At 49.0% G+C, this 22,451-nt stretch overlaps 1 protein-coding gene across 2 annotated transcripts in view; it reads right to left on the bottom strand.

Annotated features, from left to right (window-relative positions):
- The window catches only part of YBX2 (Y-box binding protein 2), an 83,353-nt gene that overhangs the window by 58,405 nt on the left and 2,497 nt on the right, over positions 1-22,451 (bottom strand). For both annotated transcript variants that reach the window (XM_063950430.1, XM_063950429.1), the window contains exons 2-5: positions 19,696-19,759; positions 19,585-19,618; positions 469-558; positions 101-391 (exon numbers count right to left, since the gene is read on the bottom strand). In XM_063950430.1, coding sequence (XP_063806500.1) covers positions 101-391; positions 469-558; positions 19,585-19,618; positions 19,696-19,759 — 479 coding nt within the window. The remainder of the gene's footprint in view (positions 1-100; positions 392-468; positions 559-19,584; positions 19,619-19,695; positions 19,760-22,451) is intronic.

The following is a 22,451-nucleotide window of genomic DNA, read 5'->3' as shown; positions in this document are numbered from 1 at the left end:
CTCACACCTGTAGGAAACAGCAGCACAGAGGTCAGACACATAAGGGGCTGATACTAGGACATACAGAACTCAGGCCTCTAGTCTGCTGTCCAAAACTCACCTCTGCAGTTTGGTCCTGCTGATTGGCTGTTCTGCCTCCCCTTCCAAAACGGCGTCTGTAGAAGAAAGGAGGTGGACGCCTGCGCTGTACGGGTCTCTGCTGAGGGGAAGCTTCCTCCACTCTCTCCCCTTCGCTCACTTGATCTGTACTTACACCTTCTCCACCCGATTCTGCAGCATTCTCTCCCCTTGGCCGGTAAAAACGTCTGCGGAACCGACGTCTGTTGGGAGCAAACCGGCTTCCTTTAACAGGCACACCGCCGGGGCCAGTCACATTTGCTGCCTCAGCACCCTAAGTAGACACAAGCGGCAATTCATCAGACCTTTCCACCATGGGCCCGGATAAGGAGATGAAGACAAACCACTAACCTTCTCGCCTTCCACCACATCAAATTCCACCGTCTCACCATCTCCAACACTGCGCAGAAACTTCCGGGGATTGTTCCTCTTTATGGCCGTCTGAAGAGGATGAAAGGGTTAGAGGCATCTAATTAATGGGCAGTGCTGCAGTTGGAACCTAACGCAAGTCACCCCTGTGCAAATTATGTACATAACTACAATATCTCCAGGATACAATTACCGAGTGCAATGACACTGAATGCTAAAGAGTGGTGAATGGGTCAATGGGACAATACTCTCCCAGCCTTACCTCAAAAAGAACTTTGCATCTTTCATTAGGGCTGCAGAGTCCATGAACATGGAAGCATTAAATAAAAGGCAGCTTTATTACGTACAGAGCAGCCCACTCAGAGACGCAACACCTGAGGTAATATAAGTGTCCTCCAGACTGGATGTAGGAGAGATGTAACTATAGAGGAACAGATCACTAGTGTCATCCCCTCAGACATGTAACACCTGAGGTAATATATGTGTCCTCCAGACTGGATGTAGGAGAGATGTAACTATAGAGGAACAGATCACTAGTGTCATCCCCTCAGACATGTAACACCTGAGGTAATATATGTGTCCTCCAGACTGGATGTAAGAGATGTAACTATAGAGGAACAGATCACTAGTGTCATCCCCTCAGACATGTAACACCTGAGGTAATATAAGTGTCCTCCAGACTGGATGTAGGAGAGATGTAACTATAGAGGAACAGATCACTAGTGTCATCCCCTCAGACATGTAACACCTGAGGTAATATATGTGTCCTCCAGACTGGATGTAGGAGAGATGTAACTATAGAGGAACAGATCACTAGTGTCATCCCCTCAGACATGTAACACCTGAGGTAATATATGTGTCCTCCAGACTGGATGTAGGAGAGATGTAACTATAGAGGAACAGATCACTAGTGTCATCCCCTCAGACATGTAACACCTGAGGTAATAATAAGAATTTACTTACCGATAATTCTATTTCTCATAGTCTGTAGTGGATGCTGGGACTCCGTAAGGACCATGGGGAATAGCGGCTCCGCAGGAGACTGGGCACAAAAGTAAAAGCTTGAACTAGCTGGTGTGCACTGGCTCCTCCCCCTATGACCCTCCTCCAAGCCTCAGTTAGGATACTGTGCCCGGACGAGCGTACATAATGAGGAAGGATATTGAATCCCGGGTAAGACTCATACCAGCCACACCAATCACACCGTACAACCTGTGATCTGAACCCAGTTAACAGTATGATAAACGAAGGAGCCTCTGAAAAGATGGCTCACAACAATAACCCGAATTTAGTAACAATAACTATATACAAGTATTGCAGACAATCCACACTTGGGATGGGCGCCCAGCATCCACTACGGACTATGAGAAAATAAGAATTTACTTACCGATAATTCTATTTCTCAGTCCGTAGTGGATGCTGGGACTCCGTCAGGACCATGGGGAATAGCGGGCTCCGCAGGAGACAGGGCACATCTAAATAAAGCTTTTAGGATCACATGGTGCGTACTGGCTCCTCCCCCTATGACCCTCCTCCAAGCCTCAGTTAGGTACTGTGCCCGGACGAGCGTACACAATAAGGAAGGATCTTGAATCCCGGGTAAGACTCATACCAGCCACAACAATCACACGTACAACTTGTGATCCGAACCCAGTTAACAGTATGATAACAACAAATGAAGTAGCCTCTGAAAAGATGGCTCACAACAATAGTAATAACCCGATTTTTGTAACAATAACTATGTACAAACATTGCAGACAATCCGCACTTGGGATGGGCGCCCAGCATCCACTACGGACTATGAGAAATAGAATTATCGGTAAGTAAATTCTTATTTTCTCTAACGTCCTAGTGGATGCTGGGACTCCGTAAGGACCATGGGGATTATACCAAAGCTCCCAAACGGGCGGGAGAGTGCGGATGACTCTGCAGCACCGAATGAGAGAACTCCAGGTCCTCCTTAGCCAGAGTATCAAATTTGTAAAATTTTACAAACGTGTTCTCCCCTGACCACGTAGCTGCTCGGCAAAGTTGTAATGCCGAGACCCCTCGGGCAGCCGCCCAAGATGAGCCCACTTTCCTTGTGGAGTGGGCCTTTACAGATTTAGGCTGTGGCAGGCCTGCCACAGAATGTGCAAATTGGATTGTGCTACAGATCCAACGTGCAATCGTCTGTTTAGACGCAGGAGCACCCATCTTGTTGGGTGCATACAATATAAACAACGAGTCAGATTTTCTGACTTCAGCTGTCCTTGAAATATATATTTTTAATGCTCTGACAACGTCCAGTAACTTGGAGTCCTCCAAGTCGCTAGTAGCCGCAGGCACCACAATAGGCTGGTTCAAGTGAAAAGCCGAAACCACCTTAGGGAGAAAATGAGGACGTGTCCGCAGTTCTGCCCTGTCCGAATGGAAAATCAGATATGGGCTTTTGTACGATAAAGCCGCCAACTCTGAAACTCTCCTGGCTGAAGCCAGGGCCAATAACATGGTTACCTTCCATGTAAGGTATTTTAAATCTACCGATTTTAGAGGCTCAAACCAATGAGATTTGAGAAAATTCAAAACTACGTTCAAATCCCACGGTGCCACTGGAGGCACCATTGGGGGTTGTATATGTAGTACACCTTTGACAAAAGTTTGTACTTCAGGAACTGACGCCAATTCCTTCTGGAAGAAGATTGATAAGGCCGAAATATGAACTTTAATGGACCCCAATTTTAGGCCCATAGACAATCCTGCTTGCAGGAAATGTAAGAATCGACCCAATTGAAATTCTTCCGTTGGGGCCTTTTTGGCCTCACACCACGCAACATATTTTCGCCAAATGCGGTGATAATGTTGTACAGTCACTTCCTTCCTAGCCTTCATCAAGGTAGGAATAACTTCCTCTGGAATGCCCTTTTCTTTTAGAATCCGGCGTTCAACCGCCATGCCGTCAAAAGCAGACGCGGTAAGTCTTGGAACATACAAGGTCCCTGCTGAAGCAGATCCCTTCTTAGAGGTAGAGGCCACGGATCCTCCGTGAGCATCTCTTGAAGTTCCGGATACCAAGTTCTTCTTGGCCAGTCCGGAGCCACTAGTATTGTTCTTACTCCCCTTTTCCGTATAATTCTCAGTACCTTTGGTATGAGAGGCAGAGGAGGGAACACATACACTGACTGGTACACCCACGGTGTTACCAGAGCGTCCACAGCTATTGCCTGAGGGTCTCTTGACCTGGCGCAATATCTGTCCAATTTTTTGTTGAGGCGAGACGCCATCATGTCCACCTTTGGTTTTTCCCAACGGTTCACAATCATGTGGAAGACTTCTGGATGGAGTCCCCACTCTCCCGGGTGAAGGTCGTGTCTGCTGAGGAAATCTGCTTCCCAGTTGTCCACTCCCGGGATGAACACTGCTGACAGTGCTATGACATGATTTTCCGCCCAGCGCAGAAACCTTGTCGCTTCTGTCATTGCTCTTCTGCTTCTCGTGCCGCCTTGTCGGTTTACGTGGGCGACTGCCGTGATGTTGTCCGACTGGATCAACACCGGCTGACCCTGAAGCAGCGGTTTTGCCAGGCTTAGAGCATTGTAGATCGCTCTTAGCTCCAGTATATTTATGTGAAGGGACGTCTCCAGGTTTGACCACACGCCCTGGAAGTTCCTTCCCTGTGTGACTGCTCCCCAGCCTCGTAGGCTGGCATCCGTAGTCACCAGGACCCAGTCCTGTATGCCGAATCTGCGGCCCTCTAACAGATGGGCACTCTGCAACCACCACAGGAGAGACAACCTTGTTCTTGGTGACAGTGTTATCCGCTGATGCATGTGCAGATGCGATCCGGACCATTTGTCCAGCAGATCCCACTGAAATGTTCGTGCATGGAATCTGCCAAATGGAATTGCTTCGTAAGAAGCCACCATCTTTCCCAGGACTCTTGTGCATTGATGTACTGACACAGTTCCTGGTTTTAGGAGGTTCCTGACAAGTTCGGATAACTCCCTTGCTTTCTCCTCCGGGAGAAACACCTTTTTCTGAACCGTGTCCAGAATCATTCCCAGGAACAGCAGACGTTTTGTCGGGGTCAATTGAGATTTTGGAAGATTCAGAATCCACCCGTGTTGCTGAAGCACTACCTGGGTTAGTGCTACACCGACTTCCAGCTGTTCTCTGGACTTTGCCCTTATCAGGAGATCGTCCAAGTAAGGGATAATTAATACGCCTTTTCTTCGTAGAAGAACCATCATTTCGGTCATTACCTTGGTAAAGACCCGAGGAGCCGTGGACAAACCAAACGGCAGCGTTTGAAACTGATAATGACAGTCTTGTATCACGAACCTGAGATACCCTTGGTGTGAGGGGTAAATTGGGACATGCAGATAAGCATCTTTTATGTCCAGGGACACCATGAAGTCCCCTTCCTCCAGATTCGCTATCACTGCTCTGAGTGACTCCATCTTGAACTTGAATTTCTGTATGTACAGGTTCAAGGATTTCAGGTTTAGAATAGGTCTTACCGAACCGTCTGGCTTCGGTACCACAAATAGTGTGGAATAATACCCCTTTCCCTGTTGTAGGAGGGGTACCTTGACTATCACCTGCTGAGAATACAGCTTGTGAATGGCTTCCAATACCGACGTCCTTTCTGAGGGAGACGTTGGTAAAGCAGACTTTAGGAACCGGCGAGGGGGAGACCTTTCGAACTCCAACATGTAACCCTGAGATATTATCTGCAGGATCCACGGGTCCACTTGTGAGCGAGCCCACTGATTGCTGAAAATCTTGAGTCGACCCCCCACCGCTCCTGAGTCCGCTTGTAAAGCCCCAGCGTCATGCTGATGGCTTTGTAGAACCCGGGGCGGGCTTCTGGTCCTGGGCAGGGGCTGCTTGCTGCCCTCTCTTACCCTTTCCTCTGCTTCGCGGCAGATAAGACTGTCCTTTTGGTCGCTTGTTTTTATAGGAGCGAAAGGACTGCGGCTGAAAAGACGGTGTCTTTTTCTGTTGGGAGGGGGTCTGAGGTAAAAAAGTGGATTTGCCGGCAGTTGCCGTGGCCACCAGGTCCGAAAGACCGACCCCAAATAATTCCTCTCCTTTATATGGCAATACTTCCATATGCCTTTTGGAATCCGCATCACCTGACCACTGTCGCGTCCATAAACTTCTTCTGGCAGATATGGACATCGCGCTTACCCTTGATGCTAGAGTACAAATATCCCTCTGAGCATCTCGCATATAAAGAAACGCATCCTTTAATTGCTCTAGAGTCAATAAAATACTGTCCCTATCCAGGGTATCAATATTTTCAGTCAGGGAATCCAACCACACTACCCCAGCACTGCACATCCAGGCTGAGGCTATTGCCGGTCGCAGTATAACACCAGTATGTGTGTATATACTCTTCAGTGTAGTTTCCAGCCTCCTATCTGCTGGATCCTTGAGGGCGGCCGTATCAGGAGACGGCAACGCCACTTGCTTTGATAAACGTGTGAGCGCCTTATCCACCCTAGGGGGTGTTTCCCAGCGCGCCCTAACCTCTGGTGGGAAAGGGTATAATGCCAATAACTTCTTGGAAATTAGCAGTTTTCTATCTGGGTTAACCCACGCTTCATCACACACGTCATTCAATTCCTCTGATTCTGGAAAAGCTACAGGTAGTTTTTTCACCCCCCACATAATACCCCTTTTTGAGGTACCAGCAGTATCAGAGATCTGCAAAGCCTCCTTCATTGCCGTGATCATATAACGTGTGGCCCTATTGGAAAATACGTTTGTTTCTTCACCGTCGACACTAGATTCATCTGTGTCGGTACCCGTGTCGACTGACTGAGGTAAGGGACGCTTTACAGCCCCTGACGGTGTCTGAGACGCCTGAGCCGGTACTAACTGGTTTTCCGGCCGTCTCATTTCGTCAACTGACTTTTGTAATGTGCTAACATTATCACGTAATTCCATAACTAAAGCCATCCATTCCGGTGTCGACTCCCTAGGGGGTGACATCACCATTACCGGCAATTGCTCTGCCTCCACACCAACATCGTCCTCATACATGTCGACACACACGTACCGACACACAGCAGCCACACAGGGAATGCTCTAATCGAAGACAGGACCCTCTTAGCCCTTTGGGGAGACAGAGGGAGAGTTTGCCAGCACACACCAAAAGCGCTATAAATGTATATAAACAACCCTAGAAGGTGTTGTTTTTGATATAGGCGCTTTTAATATATCAATATCGCCAAATTATGCCCCCCTTCTCTTTGTTACCCTGTTTCTGTAGTGCAGTGCAGGGGAGAATCCTGGGAGCCTTCCTCACCAGCGGAGCTGAGCAGGAAAATGGCGCTGAGTGCTGAGGAGAATAAGCTCCGCCCCTTTTTCGGCGGGCTTTTCTCCCGGGTTTTAAGAAAACTGGCCTGGGTTAAATACATACATATAGCCTTAATGGCTATATGTGATGTATTTTTCGCCACTAAAGGTATTTAATATTGCTGCCCAGGGCGCCCCCAGCAGCGCCCTGCACCCTCCGTGACTGAATCAGTGAGACGTGTAGCAACAATGGCGCACAGCTGCAGTGCTGTGCGCTACCTTCATGAAGACTGAGGAGTCTTCTGCCGCCTGCTTTCCGGACCTCCGATCTTCAGCGTCTGTAAGGGGGGTCGGCGGCGCGGCTCCGGGACGAACCCCAGGATGACCTGTGTTCCGACTCCCTCTGGAGCTAAGTGTCCAGTAGCCTAAGACTCCAATCCATCCTGCACGCAGGTGAGTTGGAAATCTCTCCCCTAAGTCCCTCGATGCAGTGATCCTGTTGCCAGCAGGATTCACTGAGATTTAAACCTAAAAAAACTTTGTCTAAGCAGCTCTTTAGGAGAGCCACCTAGATTGCACCCTTCTCGGACGGGCACAAAAACCTAACTGAGGCTTGGAGGAGGGTCATAGGGGGAGGAGCCAGTACGCACCATGTGATCCTAAAAGCTTTATTTAGATGTGCCCTGTCTCCTGCGGAGCCCGCTATTCACCATGGTCCTGACGGAGTCCCAGCATCCACTAGGACGTTAGAGAAATAGAATTATCGGTAAGTAAATTCTTATTTTCTCTAACGTCCTAAGTGGATGCTGGGACTCCGTAAGGACCATGGGGATTATACCAAAGCTCCCAAACGGGCGGGAGAGTGCGGATGACTCTGCAGCACCGAATGAGAGAACTCCAGGTCCTCCTCAGCCAGGGTATCAAATTTGTAGAATTTAGCAAACGTGTTTGCCCCTGACCAAGTAGCAGCTCGGCAAAGTTGTAAAGCCGAGACCCCTCGGGCAGCCGCCCAAGATGAGCCCACCTTCCTTGTGGAATGGGCTTTTACAGATTTTGGCTGTGGCAGGCCTGCCACAGAATGTGCAAGCTGAATTGTACTACAAATCCAACGAGCAATCGTCTGCTTAGAAGCAGGAGCACCCAGCTTGTTGGGTGCATACAGGATAAACAGCGAGTCAGATTTCCTGACTCCAGCCGTCCTGGAAATATATATATTTCAGGGCCCTGACTACGTCCAGTAACTTGGAGTCCTCCAAGTCCCTAGTAGCCGCAGGCACCACAATAGGCTGGTTCACGTGAAACGCTGAAACCACCTTTGGGAGAAATTGAGGACGAGTCCTCAATTCTGCCCTATCCGTGTGAAAACCAGGTAAGGGCTTTTAGAAGATAAAGCCGTCAATTCTGAGACACGCCTGGCTGAAGCCAGGGCTAACAGCATTACCACCTTCCATGTGAGATATTTTAATTCCACAGTGGTGAGTGGTTCAAACCAATGTGATTTTAGGAACCCCAAAACCACATTGAGATCCCAAGGTGCCACCGGGGGCACAAAAGGAGGCTGTATATGCAGTACCCCTTTGACAAACGTCTGGACTTCAGGCACTGAAGCCAGTTCTTTTTGGAAGAAAATCGACAGGACCGAAATTTGAACCTTAATGGACCCTAATTTTAGGCCCATAGACAGTCCTGTTTGCAGGAAATGTAGGAAGCGACCCAGTTGAAATTCCTCTGTAGGGGCCTCTTTGGCCTCACACCACGCCACATATTTTCGCCAAATGCGGTGATAATGTTTCGCGGTTACATCCTTCCTGGCCTTTATCAGGGTAGGGATGACTTCTTCTGGAATGCCTTTTTCCTTCAGGATCCGGCATTCAACCGCCATGCCGTCAAACGCAGCCGCGGTAAGTCTTGGAACAGACAAGGTCCCTGCTGGAGCAGGTCCTTTCTTAGAGGTAGAGGCCACGGGTCCTCCGTGAGCATCTCTTGAAGTTCCGGGTACCAAGTCCTTCTTGGCCAATCCGGAACCACGAGTATAGTTCTTACTCCTCTCCTTTTTATGATTCTCAGTACCTTTGGTATGAGAGGCAGAGGAGGGAACACATACACTGACTGGTACACCCATGGTGTTACCAGAGCGTCCACCGCTATTGCCTGAGGGTCCCTTGACCTGGCGCAATATCGGTCTAGTTTTTTGTTGAGACGGGACGCCATCATGTCCACCTTTGGTTTTTCCCAACGGTTTACCATCTCTTGGAAGACTTCTGGATGAAGTCCCCACTCCCCCGGGTGAAGGTCGTGTCTGCTGAGGAAGTCCGCTTCCCAGTTGTCCACTCCCGGAATGAACACTGCTGACAGTGCTATCACATGATTCTCCGCCCAGCGAAGAATCCTTGCAGCTTCTGCCATCGCCCTCCTGCTTCTCGTGCCGCCCTGTCTGTTTACGTGGGCGACTGACGTGATGTTGTCCGATTGGATCAATACCGCCTGACCCTGAAGCAGGGGTTTTGCTTGACTTAGGGCATTGTAAATGGCCCTTAGTTCCAGAATGTTTATATGAAGAGATGTTTCCATGCTTGACCACAAGCCCTGGAAATTTTGTCCCTGTGTGACTGCTCCCCAGCCTCTCAGGCTTGCATCTGTGGTCACCAGGATCCAATTCTGAATACCGAATCTGCGGCCCTCTAGTAGATGAGCACTCTGCAGCCACCACAGAAGAGACACCCTTGTCCTTGGCGACAGGGTTATCCGCTGATGCATCTGAAAATGCGATCCGGACCATTTGTCCAGAAGATCCCACTGAAACGTTCTTGCATGGAATCTTCCGAATGGAATCGCTTCGTAAGAAGCCACCATTTTTCCCAGGACCCTCGTGCACTGATGCACTGACACCTGGCCTGGTTTTAGGAGATTCCTGACTAGCTCGGATAACTCCCTGGCCTTCTCCTCTGGGAGAAACACCTTTTTCTGGACTGTGTCCAGAATCATTCCTAGGAACAGGAGACGTGTCGTTGGAATCAGCTGCGATTTTGGAATATTTAGAATCCACCCGTGCTGACGTAACACTAACTGAGATAGTGCTACTCCGACTTCTAACTGTTCCCTGGACCTTGCCCTTATCAGGAGATCGTCCAAGTAAGGGATAATTAAAACGCCTTTTCTTCGAAGAAGAATCATCATTTCGGCCATTACCTTGGTAAAGACCCGAGGTGCCGTGGACAATCCAAACGGCAGCGTCTGAAACTGATAATAACAGTTTTGTACTACAAACCTGAGGTACCCTTGGTGAGAAGGGTAGATTGGGACGTGGAGATAAGCATCTTTGATGTCCAGAGACACCATATAGTCCCCTTCTTCCAGGTTTGCTATCACTGCTCTGAGTGACTCCATCTTGAATTTGAACCTCTTTATGTAAGTGTTCAAGGATTTTAGATTTAAAATTGGTCTCACCGAGCCGTCCGGCTTCGGTACCACAAACAGCGTGGAATAATACCCCTTTCCCTGTTGTAGGAGAGGTACCTTGATTATCACCTGCTGGGAATACAGCTTGTGAATGGCTTCCAAAACTGCCTCCCTGTCGGAGGGAGACTTTGGTAGAGCAGACTTCAGGAACCGGCGAGGGGGAGACGTCTCGAATTCCAGTTTGTACCCCTGTGATACTACCTGCAGAATCCAGGGGTCCACTTGCGAGTGAGCCCACTGCGCGTTGAAATTTTTGAGACGGGCCCCCACCGTGTCCGAGTCCGCTTGTAAAGCCCCAGCGTCATGCTGAAGACTTGGCAGAAGCAGAGGAGGGCTTCTGCTCCTGGGAAGAGGCTGCCTGGTGCAGTCTTTTTCCTCTTCCTCTGCCCCGGGGCAGAAATGAGTGGCCTTTTGCCCGCCTGTACTTATGGGAACGAAAGGACCGAGTTTGAAAAGACGGTATCTTTTTCTGCTGAGAGGTGACCTGGGGTAAAAAGGTGGACTTTCCGGCCGTTGCCGTGGCCACCAGGTCCGATAGACCGGCCCCAAATAACTCCTCCCCTTTAAACGGCAATACTTCCATATGTCGTTTGGAATCCGCATCCCCTGACCACTGTCGCGTCCATAACGCTCTTCTGGCAGAAATGGACATAGCACTCACTCTTGATGCCAGGGTGCAAATATCCCTCTGTGCATCCCGCATATATAGTAATGCATCCTTCAAATGCTCTATAGTTAGTAATATACTGTCCCTATCCAGGGTATCAATATTTTCAGTCAGGGAATCCGACCACGCCACTCCAGCACTGCACATCCAGGCTGATGCGATTGCTGGTCGCAGTATAACACCAGTATGTGTGTATATACCCTTCAGGATATTTTCCAGCCTTCTATCCGCTGGTTCTTTGAGGGCGGCCGTATCAGGAGACGGTAACGCTACTTGTTTAGATAAACGTGCGAGCGCTTTATCTACTCTAGGGGGTGTTTCCCAACGCGCCCTAACCTCTGGCGGGAAAGGGTATAGTGCCAATAATTTATTAGAAATTAGCACTTTTTTATCGGGGGAAACCCACGCTTTATCACACACCTCATTTAATTCATCTGACTCAGGAAAAGCTACTGGTAGTTTTTTCACTCCCCACATAATACCCTTCTTTGTGGTACTTGTAGTGTCAAATGTTCAATGCCTCCTTCATTGCCGTGATCATGTAACGTGTGGCCCTACTGGACATTACGTTTGTCTCCTCACCGTCGACACTGGACTCAGTATCCGTGTCTGGGTCTGTGTCGACCCACTGAGGTAACGGGCGTTTTATCGCCCCTGACGGTGTCTGAGACGCCTGGACAGGCACTAATTGATTTGTCGGCTGTCTCATGTCGTCAACAGTTTTTTGTAAAGTGCTGACATTGTCACGTAGTTCTTTAAATACAACCATCCAGTCAGGTGTCGACTCCCTAGGGGGTGACATCACTAATACAGGCAATTGCTCTGCTTCCACATCATTTTCCTCCTCATACATGTCGACACAATCGTACCGACACCCAGCACACACACAGGGAATGCTCTGATAGAGGACAGGACCCCACTAGCCCTTTGGGGAGACAGAGGGAGAGTTTGCCAGCACACACCAGAGCGCTATATATATATATATATATATATATATATATATATATATATATATATATATATATATATATATATATATATATATATATATAGGGATAACCTTATACAAGTGTTACTCCCTTTTATAGCTGCTGTTTATAATTTAGCTGCCAATAGTGCCCCCCTCTCTCGTTTTTACCCTGATTCTGTAGGGACTGCAGGGAAGAGTCAGGGAGCCGTCCTTCCAGCGGAACTGTGAGGGAAAATGGCGCTTGTGTGCTGAGGAGATAGGCTCCGCCCCTTCACGACGGCCTTATCTCCCGCTTTTTTCTGGAAAACTGGCAGGGGTTAAATACATCCATATAGCCCAGGAGCTATATGTGATGTATTTCTTTTGCCATCCTAAGGTATTTCTGTTTTTATTGCGTCTCAGGGCGCTCCCCCCCAGCGCCCTGCACCCTCAGTGACCGGAGTGTGAAGTGTGCTGAAAGCAATGGCACACAGCTGCAGTGCTGTGCGCTACCTTAGTTGAAGACAGGAACGTCTTCTGCCGCCGATTTCACCGGACCTCTTCGTTCTTCTGGCTCTGTAAGGGGGCCGGCGGCGCAGCTCCGGGACCCATCCAGGCTGAACCTGTGATCGTCCCTCTGGAGCTAATGTCCAGTAGCCTAAGAAACCCAATCCACTCTGCACGCAGGTGAGTTCGTTTCTTCTCCCCTTAGTCCCACGATGCAGTGAGCCTGTTGCCAGCAGGTCTCACTGAAAATAAAAAACCTATTTAAACTTTTACTCTAAGCAGCTCAGGAGAGCCACCTAGCATGCACCCTTCTCGTTCGGGCACAAAAATCTAACTGAGGCTTGGAGGAGGGTCATAGGGGGAGGAGCCAGTGCACACCAGCTAGTTCAAGCTTTTACTTTTGTGCCCAGTCTCCTGCGGAGCCGCTATTCCCCATGGTCCTTACGGAGTCCCAGCATCCACTTAGGACGTTAGAGAAATGTGTCCTCCAGACTGGATGTAGGAGAGATGTAACTATAGAGGAACAGATCACTAGTGTCATCCCCTCAGACATGTAACACCTGAGGTAATATATGTGTCCTCCAGACTGGATGTAAGAGATGTAACTATAGAGGAACAGATCACTAGTGTCATCCCTCAGACATGTAACACCTGAGGTAATATAAGTGTCCTCCAGACTGGATGTAGGAGAGATGTAACTATAGAGGAACAGATCACTAGTGTCATCCCCTCAGACATGTAACACCTGAGGTAATATATGTGTCCTCCAGACTGGATGTAGGAGAGATGTAACTATAGAGGAACAGATCACTAGTGTCATCCCCTCAGACATGTAACACCTGAGGTAATATATGTGTCCTCCAGACTGGATGTAGGAGAGATGTAACTATAGAGGAACAGATCACTAGTGTCATCCCCTCAGACATGCAACACCTGAGGTAATATATGTGTCCTCCAGACTGGATGTAGGAGATGTAACTATAGAGGAACAGATCACTAGTGTCATCCCCTCAGACATGTAACACCTGAGGTAATATATGTGTCCTCCAGACTGGATGTAGGAGAGATGTAACTATAGAGGAACAGATCACTAGTGTCATCCCCTCAGACATGTAACACCTGAGGTAATATATGTGTCCTCCAGACTGGATGTAGGAGAGATGTAACTATAGAGGAACAGATCACTAGTGTCATCCCCTCAGACATGTAACACCTGAGGTAATATATGTGTCCTCCAGACTGGATGTAGGAGAGATGTAACTATAGAGGAACAGATCACTAGTGTCATCCCCTCAGACATGTAACACCTGAGGTAATATAAGTGTCCTCCAGACTGGATGTAGGAGATGTAACTATAGAGGAACAGATCACTAGTGTCATCCCCTCAGACATTTAACACCTGAGGTAATATAAGTAACAGATCAGAGAAAATAAGATTTTACTTACCGATAAATCTATTTCTCGTAGTCCGTAGTGGATGCTGGGACTCCGTCAGGACCATGGGGAATAGCGGCTCCGCAGGAGACCGGGCACAAAATTTAAAAATTTGACCACTAGGTGGTGTGTACTGGCTCCTCCCCCTATGACCCTCCTCCAAGCCTCAGTTAGGATACTGTGCCCGGACGAGCGTACACAATAAGGAAGGATTTTGAATCCCGGGTAAGACTCATACCAGCCACACCAATCACACCGTACAACTTGTGATCTGAACCCAGTTAACAGTATGACAAACGTAGGAGCCTCTGAACAGACGGCTCACAACAATAACAACCCGATTTTTTTGTAACAATAACTATGTACAAGTATTGCAGACAATCCGCACTTGGGATGGGCGCCCAGCATCCACTACGGACTACGAGAAATAGATTTATCGGTAAGTAAAATCTTATTTTCTCTGACGTCCTAGTGGATGCTGGGACTCCGTCAGGACCATGGGGATTATACCAAAGCTCCCAAACGGGCGGGAGAGTGCGGATGACTCTGCAGCACCGAATGAGAGAACTCCAGGTCCTCCTTAGCCAGGGTATCAAATTTGTAGAATTTTACAAACGTGTTCTCCCCTGACCACGTAGCTGCTCGGCAGAGTTGTAATGCCGAGACCCCTCGGGCAGCCGCCCGAGATGAGCCCACCTTCCTTGTGGAATGGGCCTTGACAGATTTAGGCTGTGGCAGGCCTGCCACAGAATGTGCAAGTTGAATTGTGCTACAAATCCAACGAGCAATCGTCTGCTTAGAAGCAGGAGCACCCAGCTTGTTGGGTGCATACAGTATAAACAGCGAGTCAGATTTTCTGACTCCAGCCGTCCTTGAAATATATATTTTCAATGCTCTGACAACGTCCAGCAACTTGGAATCCTCCAAATCGCTAGTAGCCGCAGGCACCACAATAGGCTGGTTCAGGTGAAACGCTGAAACCACCTTAGGCAGAAAGTGAGGACGCGTCCGCAGTTCTGCCCTGTCCGAATGGAAAATCAGATATGGGCTTTTATACGATAAAGCCGCCAATTCTGACACTCTCCTGGCTGAAGCCAGGGCCAGTAGCATGGTTACTTTCCATGTAAGATATTTCAAATCCACCGATTTGAGTGGCTCAAACCAATGGGATTTGAGAAAATCCAAAACTACATTAAGATCCCACGGTGCCACTGGGGGCACAACCGGGGGCTGTATATGTAGTACTCCTTTTACAAAAGTCTGGACTTCAGGAACTGAAGCCAATTCTTTCTGGAAGAAAATCGACAGGGCCGAAATTTGAACCTTAATGGACCCTAATTTGAGGCCCATAGACAATCCTGTTTGCAGGAAATGTAGGAATCGACCCAGTTGAAATTCCTCCGTCGGGGCCTTCCTGGCCTCACACCACGCAACATATTTTCTCCAAATGCGGTGATAATGTTGTGCAGTCACCTCCTTCCTGGCTTTTACCAGGGTAGGGATGACCTCTTCCGGAATGCCTTTTTCCCTTAGGATTCGGCGTTCAACCGCCATGCCGTCAAACGCAGCCGCGGTAAGTCTTGGAATAGACACGGTCCCTGCTGAAGCAGGTCCCGTCTTAGAGGTAGAGGCCACGGATCTTCCGTGAGCATCTCCTGAAGTTCCGGGTACCAAGTTCTTCTTGGCCAATCCGGAGCCACGAGTATCGTTCTTACTCCCCTTTGCCGTATAATTCTCAGTACTTTTGGTATGAGGGGCAGAGGAGGAAACACATACACTGACTGGTACACCCATGGTGTTACCAGAGCGTCTACAGCTATTGCCTGAGGGTCTCTTGACCTGGCGCAATACCTGTCCAGTTTTTTGTTGAGGCGGGACGCCATCATGTCCACCATTGGTCTTTCCCAATGGACCACAATCATGTGGAAGACTTCTGGATGAAGTCCCCACTCTCCCGGGTGCAGATCGTGTCTGCTGAGGAAGTCTGCTTCCCAGTTGTCCACTCCCGGGATGAACACAGCTGACAGTGCTAAGGCATGATTTTCTGCCCAGCGGAGAATCCTTGCAGCTTCTGCCATTGCCCTCCTGCTTCTTGTGCCGCCCTGTCTGTTTACGTGGGCGACTGCCGTGATGTTGTCCGACTGAATCAACACCGGCTGACCCTGAAGCAGAGGTTTTGCCAGGCTTAGAGCATTGTAGATTGCTCTTAGCTCCAGTATATTTATGTGAAGAGACGTCTCCAGGCTTGACCACACGCCCTGGAAGTTTCTTCCCTGTGTGACCGCTCCCCAGCCTCTCAGGCTGGCATCCGTGGTCACTAGGACCCAGTTCTGTATGCCGAATCTGCGGCCCACTAACAGATGAGCACTCTGCAACCGCCATAGCAGAGACACTCTTGTCCTTGTGGACAATTTTATCCGCTGATGCATCTGCAGATGCGATCCGGACCATTTGTCCAGCAGATCCCACTGAAAAGTTCGTGCATGGAATCTGCCGAATGGAATCGCTTCGTAAGAAGCTACCATTTTTCCCAGGACTCTTGTGCATTGATGCACAGATACTTTTCCTGGTTTTAGGAGGTTCCTGACTAGATCGGATAACTCCCTGGCTTTCTCCTCCGGAAGAAATACCTTTTTCTGAACAGTGTCCAGAATCATCCCTAGGAACAACAGACGTGTCGTCGGGATCAGTTGGGATTTTGGAAAATTCAGAATCCACCCGTGTTGTTGGAGCACTACTTGGGTTAGTGCTACTCCGACCTCCAGCTGTTCTCTGGATCTTGCCCTTATCAGGAGATCGTCCAAGTAAGGGATAATTAAGACGCCTTCTCTTCGAAGAAGGATCATCATTTCGGCCATTACCTTGGTAAAGACCCGGGGTGCCGTGGACAATCCAAACGGCAGCGTCTGAAACTGATGACAGTTTTGGACCACGAACCTGAGGTACCCTTGGTGTAGGAGGGGTACCTTGACTATCACCTGCTGAGAATACAGCTTGTGAATGGCCTCCAATACCGTCGCCCTGTCGGAGGGAGACGTTGGCAAAGCAGACTTTAGGAAACGGCGAGGAGGGGACTTCTCGAATTCCAACCCGTAACCCTGAGATACTACCTGCAGGATCCAGGGGTCCACCTGCGAGTGAGCCCACTGTGCGCTGAAATGTTTGAGGCGACCCCCCACCGCCCCTGAGTCTGCTTGTAAGGTCCCAGCGTCATTCTGACGCCTTTGTAGAAGCCGGGGAGGGCTTCTGCTCCTGGGAAGGAGCTGCTTGTTGCAGTCTCTTACCCTTTCCTTTGCCTCGGGGCAAATAGGAATGTCCTTTTGCTCGTTTGTTCTTATAGGAACGAAAGGACTGCGGCTGAAAAGCCTGCGGCTTTTTCTGCTGGGAGGTGACCTGGGGTAAAAAGGTGGATTTTCCGGCCGTTGCCGTGGCCACCAGATCCGATAGACCGACCCCAAATAATTCCTCCCCCTTATACGGCAATACTTCCATATGTCGTTTGGAATCCGCATCACCTGACCACTGGCGCGTCCATAAACTTCTTCTGGCAAATATGGACATCGCACTTACTCTTGATGCCAGAGTGCAAATATCTCTCTCTGCATCTCGCATATAAAGAAATGCATCCTTTAACTGCTCTATAGTCAGTAAAATACTGTCCCTATCCAGGGTATCAATATTTTCAGACAGTGACTCCGACCAAGCCACGCCAGCACTGCACATCCAGGCTGAAGCGATTGCTGGTCTCAGTATAACACCCGTATGCGTGTATATACTTTTTAATGTATTCTCCAGCCTCCTATCAGCTGGATCCTTGAGGGCGGCCGTATCAGGAGACGGTAACGCCACTTGCTTTGATAAGCGTGTGAGCGCCTTATCCACCCTAGGAGGTGTTTCCCAGCGCGCCCTAACCTCTGGCGGGAAAGGGTATAATGACAATAACTTCTTTGAAATTAGCAGTTTTCTATCTGGGGTAACCCACGCTTCATCACACACTTCATTCAGTTCCTCTGATTCAGGAAAAACTATCAGTAGTTTTTTCACACCCCACATAATACCCCTTTTTGTGGTACTTGTAGTATCAGAGATATGCAAAGCCTCCTTCATTGCCGTGATCATATAACGTGTGGCCCTACTAGAAAATACGTTTGTTTCTTCACCGTCGACACTGGATTCAGTGTCAGAGTCTGGGTCTGTGTCGACCGACTGAGGTAAAGGGCGTTTTACAGCCCCTGACGGTGTCTGAGACGCCTGGACAGGTACTAACTGGTTTGCCGGCTGTCTCATGTCGTCAACCGACTTTTGTAGCGTGCTGACACTATCCCGTAATTCCATAAACAAAGCCATCCATTCTGGTGTCGACTCCCTAGGGGGTGACATCACCATTACAGGCAATTGCTCCGCCTCCACGCCAACATCGTCCTCATACATGTCGACACACACGTACCGACACACAGCAGACACACAGGGAATGCTCTGATAGAAGACAGGAACCCACTAGCCCTTTGGGGAGACAGAGGGAGAGTTTGCCAGCACACACCCAAGCGCTATAAATATATATAGGGACAACCTTAATAAGTGTGTTCCCTTTATAGCAGCTCAAATATTATAAATATCGCCAATAAGTGCCCCCCCTCTCTGTTTTTACCCTGTTTCTGTAGTGCAGGGGAGAGTCCTGGGAGCCTTCCTCGCAGCGGAGCTGGGCAGGAAAATGGCGCTGTGTGCTGAGGAGAATAGGCCCCGCCCCCTTTTCGGCGGGCTTCTTCTCCCGGTTTTTTTGGAACCTGGCAGGGGTTAAATACATCCATATAGCCCCAGGGGCTATATGTGATATATTTTAGCCAGAATAGGTATATTACATTGCTGCCCAGGGCGCCCCCCCCAGCACCCTGCACCCTCAGTGACCGCCGGTGTGAAGTGTGCGGAGAGCAATGGCGCACAGCTGCAGTGCTGTGCGCTACCTCATGAAGACTGAGACGTCTTCTGCCGCCGGTTTCTGGACCTCTTCTCTATTCGGCATCTGCAAGGGGGTCGGCGGCGCGGCTCCGGTGACCCATCCAGGCTGTACCTGTGATCGTCCCTCTGGAGCTAGTGTCCAGTAGCCTAAGAAGCAAATCCATCCTGCACGCAGGTGAGTTCACTTCTTCTCCCCTAAGTCCCTCGATGCAGTGAGCCTGTTGCCAGCAGGACTCACTGAAAATAAAAAACCTAACAAACTTTTTCTAAGCAGCTCTTTAGGAGAGCCACCTAGATTGCACCCTGCTCGGACGGGCACAAAAACCTAACTGAGGCTTGGAGGAGGGTCATAGGGGGAGGAGCCAGTACACACCACCTAGTGGTCAAATTTTTAAATTTTGTGCCCTGTCTCCTGCGGAGCCGCTATTCCCCATGGTCCTGACGGAGTCCCAGCATCCACTAGGACGTCAGAGAAAACAAATTAAAGAAAAGTGTAATGGCGATTTAGTGACAGGGATGGAACTGTACTGAGGCAGATTACTAAGCAGCAGAAACCAGCATAGGTTCAGGGACTTATTAGGCCAGCTCCTCATTACGGAAAGTTTTAGCAGCAGTAGATGGAAGACTATAGACAGATACTAAGGTCTCCTAGTATAGGTGATACAAGCACAGATGGAAGAAAGTCATTTCATATGGAGACCTAGGAGTAAAGTGTAGAAACAGTGGGGAGAGTAACACAGGTAAGACGATGGAAGGAAGGATATAGCGCCTTATACTCAGGCAGGTTTCCATATAGTCACAAGGAACAGTCCCTCCTCCATTGCAGTCCAGTCCCAATTACCTGATGGACAAAGACATCATCTTTTGTGTCATTCCTGTTAAAATAAAAAGTTTAAGATTATGTAATGTTATAATAAGGCTGTAAACAGTAACTAACACATGAGTCTCATACCTGTTGATGAAGCCATATCCGTTCCGGACATTAAACCACTTGACTGTTCCATGTACCTGGGTGGCTGCAAGAGAAGACTGTTCAGTATGTGCACATACACCGCCAGGGAACAGGGCATCTTTCAGCTGCCTGTAACTGCATGGAGCCAGCCACCACAGGGGTGTACCCCATTTCTCAGTCTCTAGCCCAGGAGTGGGGAACCATTTTTCTGCCAAGGGCCATTTGAATTTGTTCAAAATCATTCACGGGTGATTTCTGAAGAGCCCCCCCCCCCCCCCCCCCCCAAACCGCATGCTCTCCTAGGAAAGTGGGCATGGCTTTACACATAAAGCCCCCATTGGTGCTTCTTACACATAATGCCCCAGTATACTGCCAGCAGGCACTCCCCACCACTGCAGGACAGGTCCCATCCAGACTCCTGCACACCACTGGTCCAGGTTCACTCTGCACTGCAGCATGCCCGCAGCCAGCAGAGCAGACCTCCGTTCAGATCTCTTCAAAGCTGCCTCACATCACCGCACAGAGCCATCTCCTACGCACTGCATCATGGGAGATGTAGTTCTCTTACCCTGTATACAGTGCACAGTGAGAAAACTACATGTCCCATGATACCGTGCGCAGAGGAGGCTCTACACTCTGCAGCTGCCTTGGCAGGGTCCCGGGGCTGGCCAAAACGCTTCTCCAGGCCGTATAAGACCCTCGGGCGGGAGGCTCCCCACCCTTGCTCTAGCCAGACACAGTGCTGTAGTAGCTGACAGAGCACCGAGCGGAAGGGTGAGCGCTGTAATGACAGAAGAGTAGGTGATGTATCCCACCACAACCAGCTTCTCACCCCAATTGCAGACTGGACTATGATAGAACATGCTCTGGGACAAGACTCCTCATTACTTTGTGCATTATACCTAGGAGCACTATAAGCCGCTTATTATAAGGTCACATCTGCCTGTAATGGACCACACCTTCCATCCAGACATGTTCCAGTGACCACATGTAAGAGGAAAACAAATATTTCTAACGCTATTTACAGTCTAAGATAGTCTCAAGTGGCGTCTTTCACCAGTCACTAAGCCCACAAACTTCCATGTCACCCCCAACATGGCCTAGCAGATGTGTGGCAGCCCTACTAACCAAGCTGAATGTCCCATAATCTTCTGTACTAGGCACCACAAATCAGTACTTGTCAATAGGAGGCAGACGTTGCAAAAGAACCATCTCCTGTGTCTATGGAACAAAGCTTTTACTTTTCATATATAGCCATTGAAACCATTTCACCTCCTATAGGAAAGCATCTACAGCAAATAGAGGAGTTAGCCCTGTCCCACCACATACATTGGAAAAGACAATGGAATCCCCCAAATATAGTGACCAGAGAATCACTAAAGAGAATAATACTAAGACGGCCTTCATTCCTCCAGTGGCCTAGATGGTTGCCAGGTCTCTGGGGCATTTGGGACCATTTAAGAGCCGTTCGTTTCCAGTAAACCAGTCTCAGACATCATCAGCATTTGCACATCAAACATTGTTCTAACCTAGACCTCCTTACAATAAAAAGACATTACAGAAGGATAGTCCTACTCTCTATTGTAACTCTTAGCCAGCATTCCCTTCATAACCAGAGTTTTACACTTCTGTAAGATCATCTTCTCATAGGGGAACAATGGAACCATAGGAGAACGTTATAAAAGGAAGTCTGACCACCCTCACCCTCCATCCCCTGATGAGGAGAACATCAGTTATTTGACCAAGTAAACCCAGTACACTAACAAGACTGAAATGTAAATGGAAGAGAACAACCTCTTGATAACAAAACCATAGCACGGGGATCCCGACCAGCAGGTTAGTAACTACATCCCGCACAGCCTGATGGGCACTCAGCATGCCCAGTACATTACAAGAAAACCCATACTGCACACACCAGAGCCACAGGGCAATTCCAAAGCAGCTCCAAAGGAAGGGCGCGATCTGGAGTTGCCGAGTGCAAAACCCATCACACCTCTCATGTGCAGACCGATGACCAGTCAGACGCCCAGCACACCTAACACGGGGACCCGACCCTACGCTATCCTGGAAGAACTCATTCTCTATTGGAGAATAACATTGTTAGAGAACTGTCAAACCACAGCAGTACTTTAGCACTTGTTTTTTGGTTGCTGCACAAGCCCTCAATCATATAGGACCAAGCACTTGTCTCGCAGATACTAGCAGTCCCACCCATTTAACTCTTAAGAAACACAATCCAACAGGAAAACTATTTCATGTTCAGAGAATTTTCCAGAGGAAGACACTTAAACTTTAATTTCAACTACTGACAGCAGAAAATTCCACTTAATCAAAGTCTGTTTCCCAACTCCAATCCCCAGGGACCCCTAAGAGGACATGTTCTACAGATCTCCTCCGAATCATAAGGAAAATCATTAGAACCTGTGGATAAAATGTGTCAGCCTGTACTGAATACACCTGTGCGCCTGCTAGGAGATCTATATGGCATGCACTATTAGGGGACCCCGAGGACTGGAGAAACAGCTTATGTACACAGAATCACCCTGTAGTTGTGAAAAGGGGTGGTCTTCAGTATACCGACTGATGGGATCCCGGCGCACAGTATACCGGCGCCGGGATCCCGACAGCCGGCATACCGACACTTATTCTCCCTCGTGGGGGTCCACGACCCCCCCCCCCTGGAGGGAGAATAAAATCGTGTGGCGCACGTAGCGCGCCACCGTGCCCGTAGCGTGGCGAGCGCAGCGAGCCCGCAG

The sequence above is a fragment of the Pseudophryne corroboree genome (genome assembly GCF_028390025.1).
Source record: "Pseudophryne corroboree isolate aPseCor3 chromosome 6 unlocalized genomic scaffold, aPseCor3.hap2 SUPER_6_unloc_3, whole genome shotgun sequence".
NCBI classification, from domain to species: Eukaryota; Metazoa; Chordata; class Amphibia; order Anura; family Myobatrachidae; genus Pseudophryne; species Pseudophryne corroboree.
The sequence above is the reverse complement of the archived record's forward strand: the minus strand, read 5'-3'. Positions and strand labels throughout refer to the sequence as shown.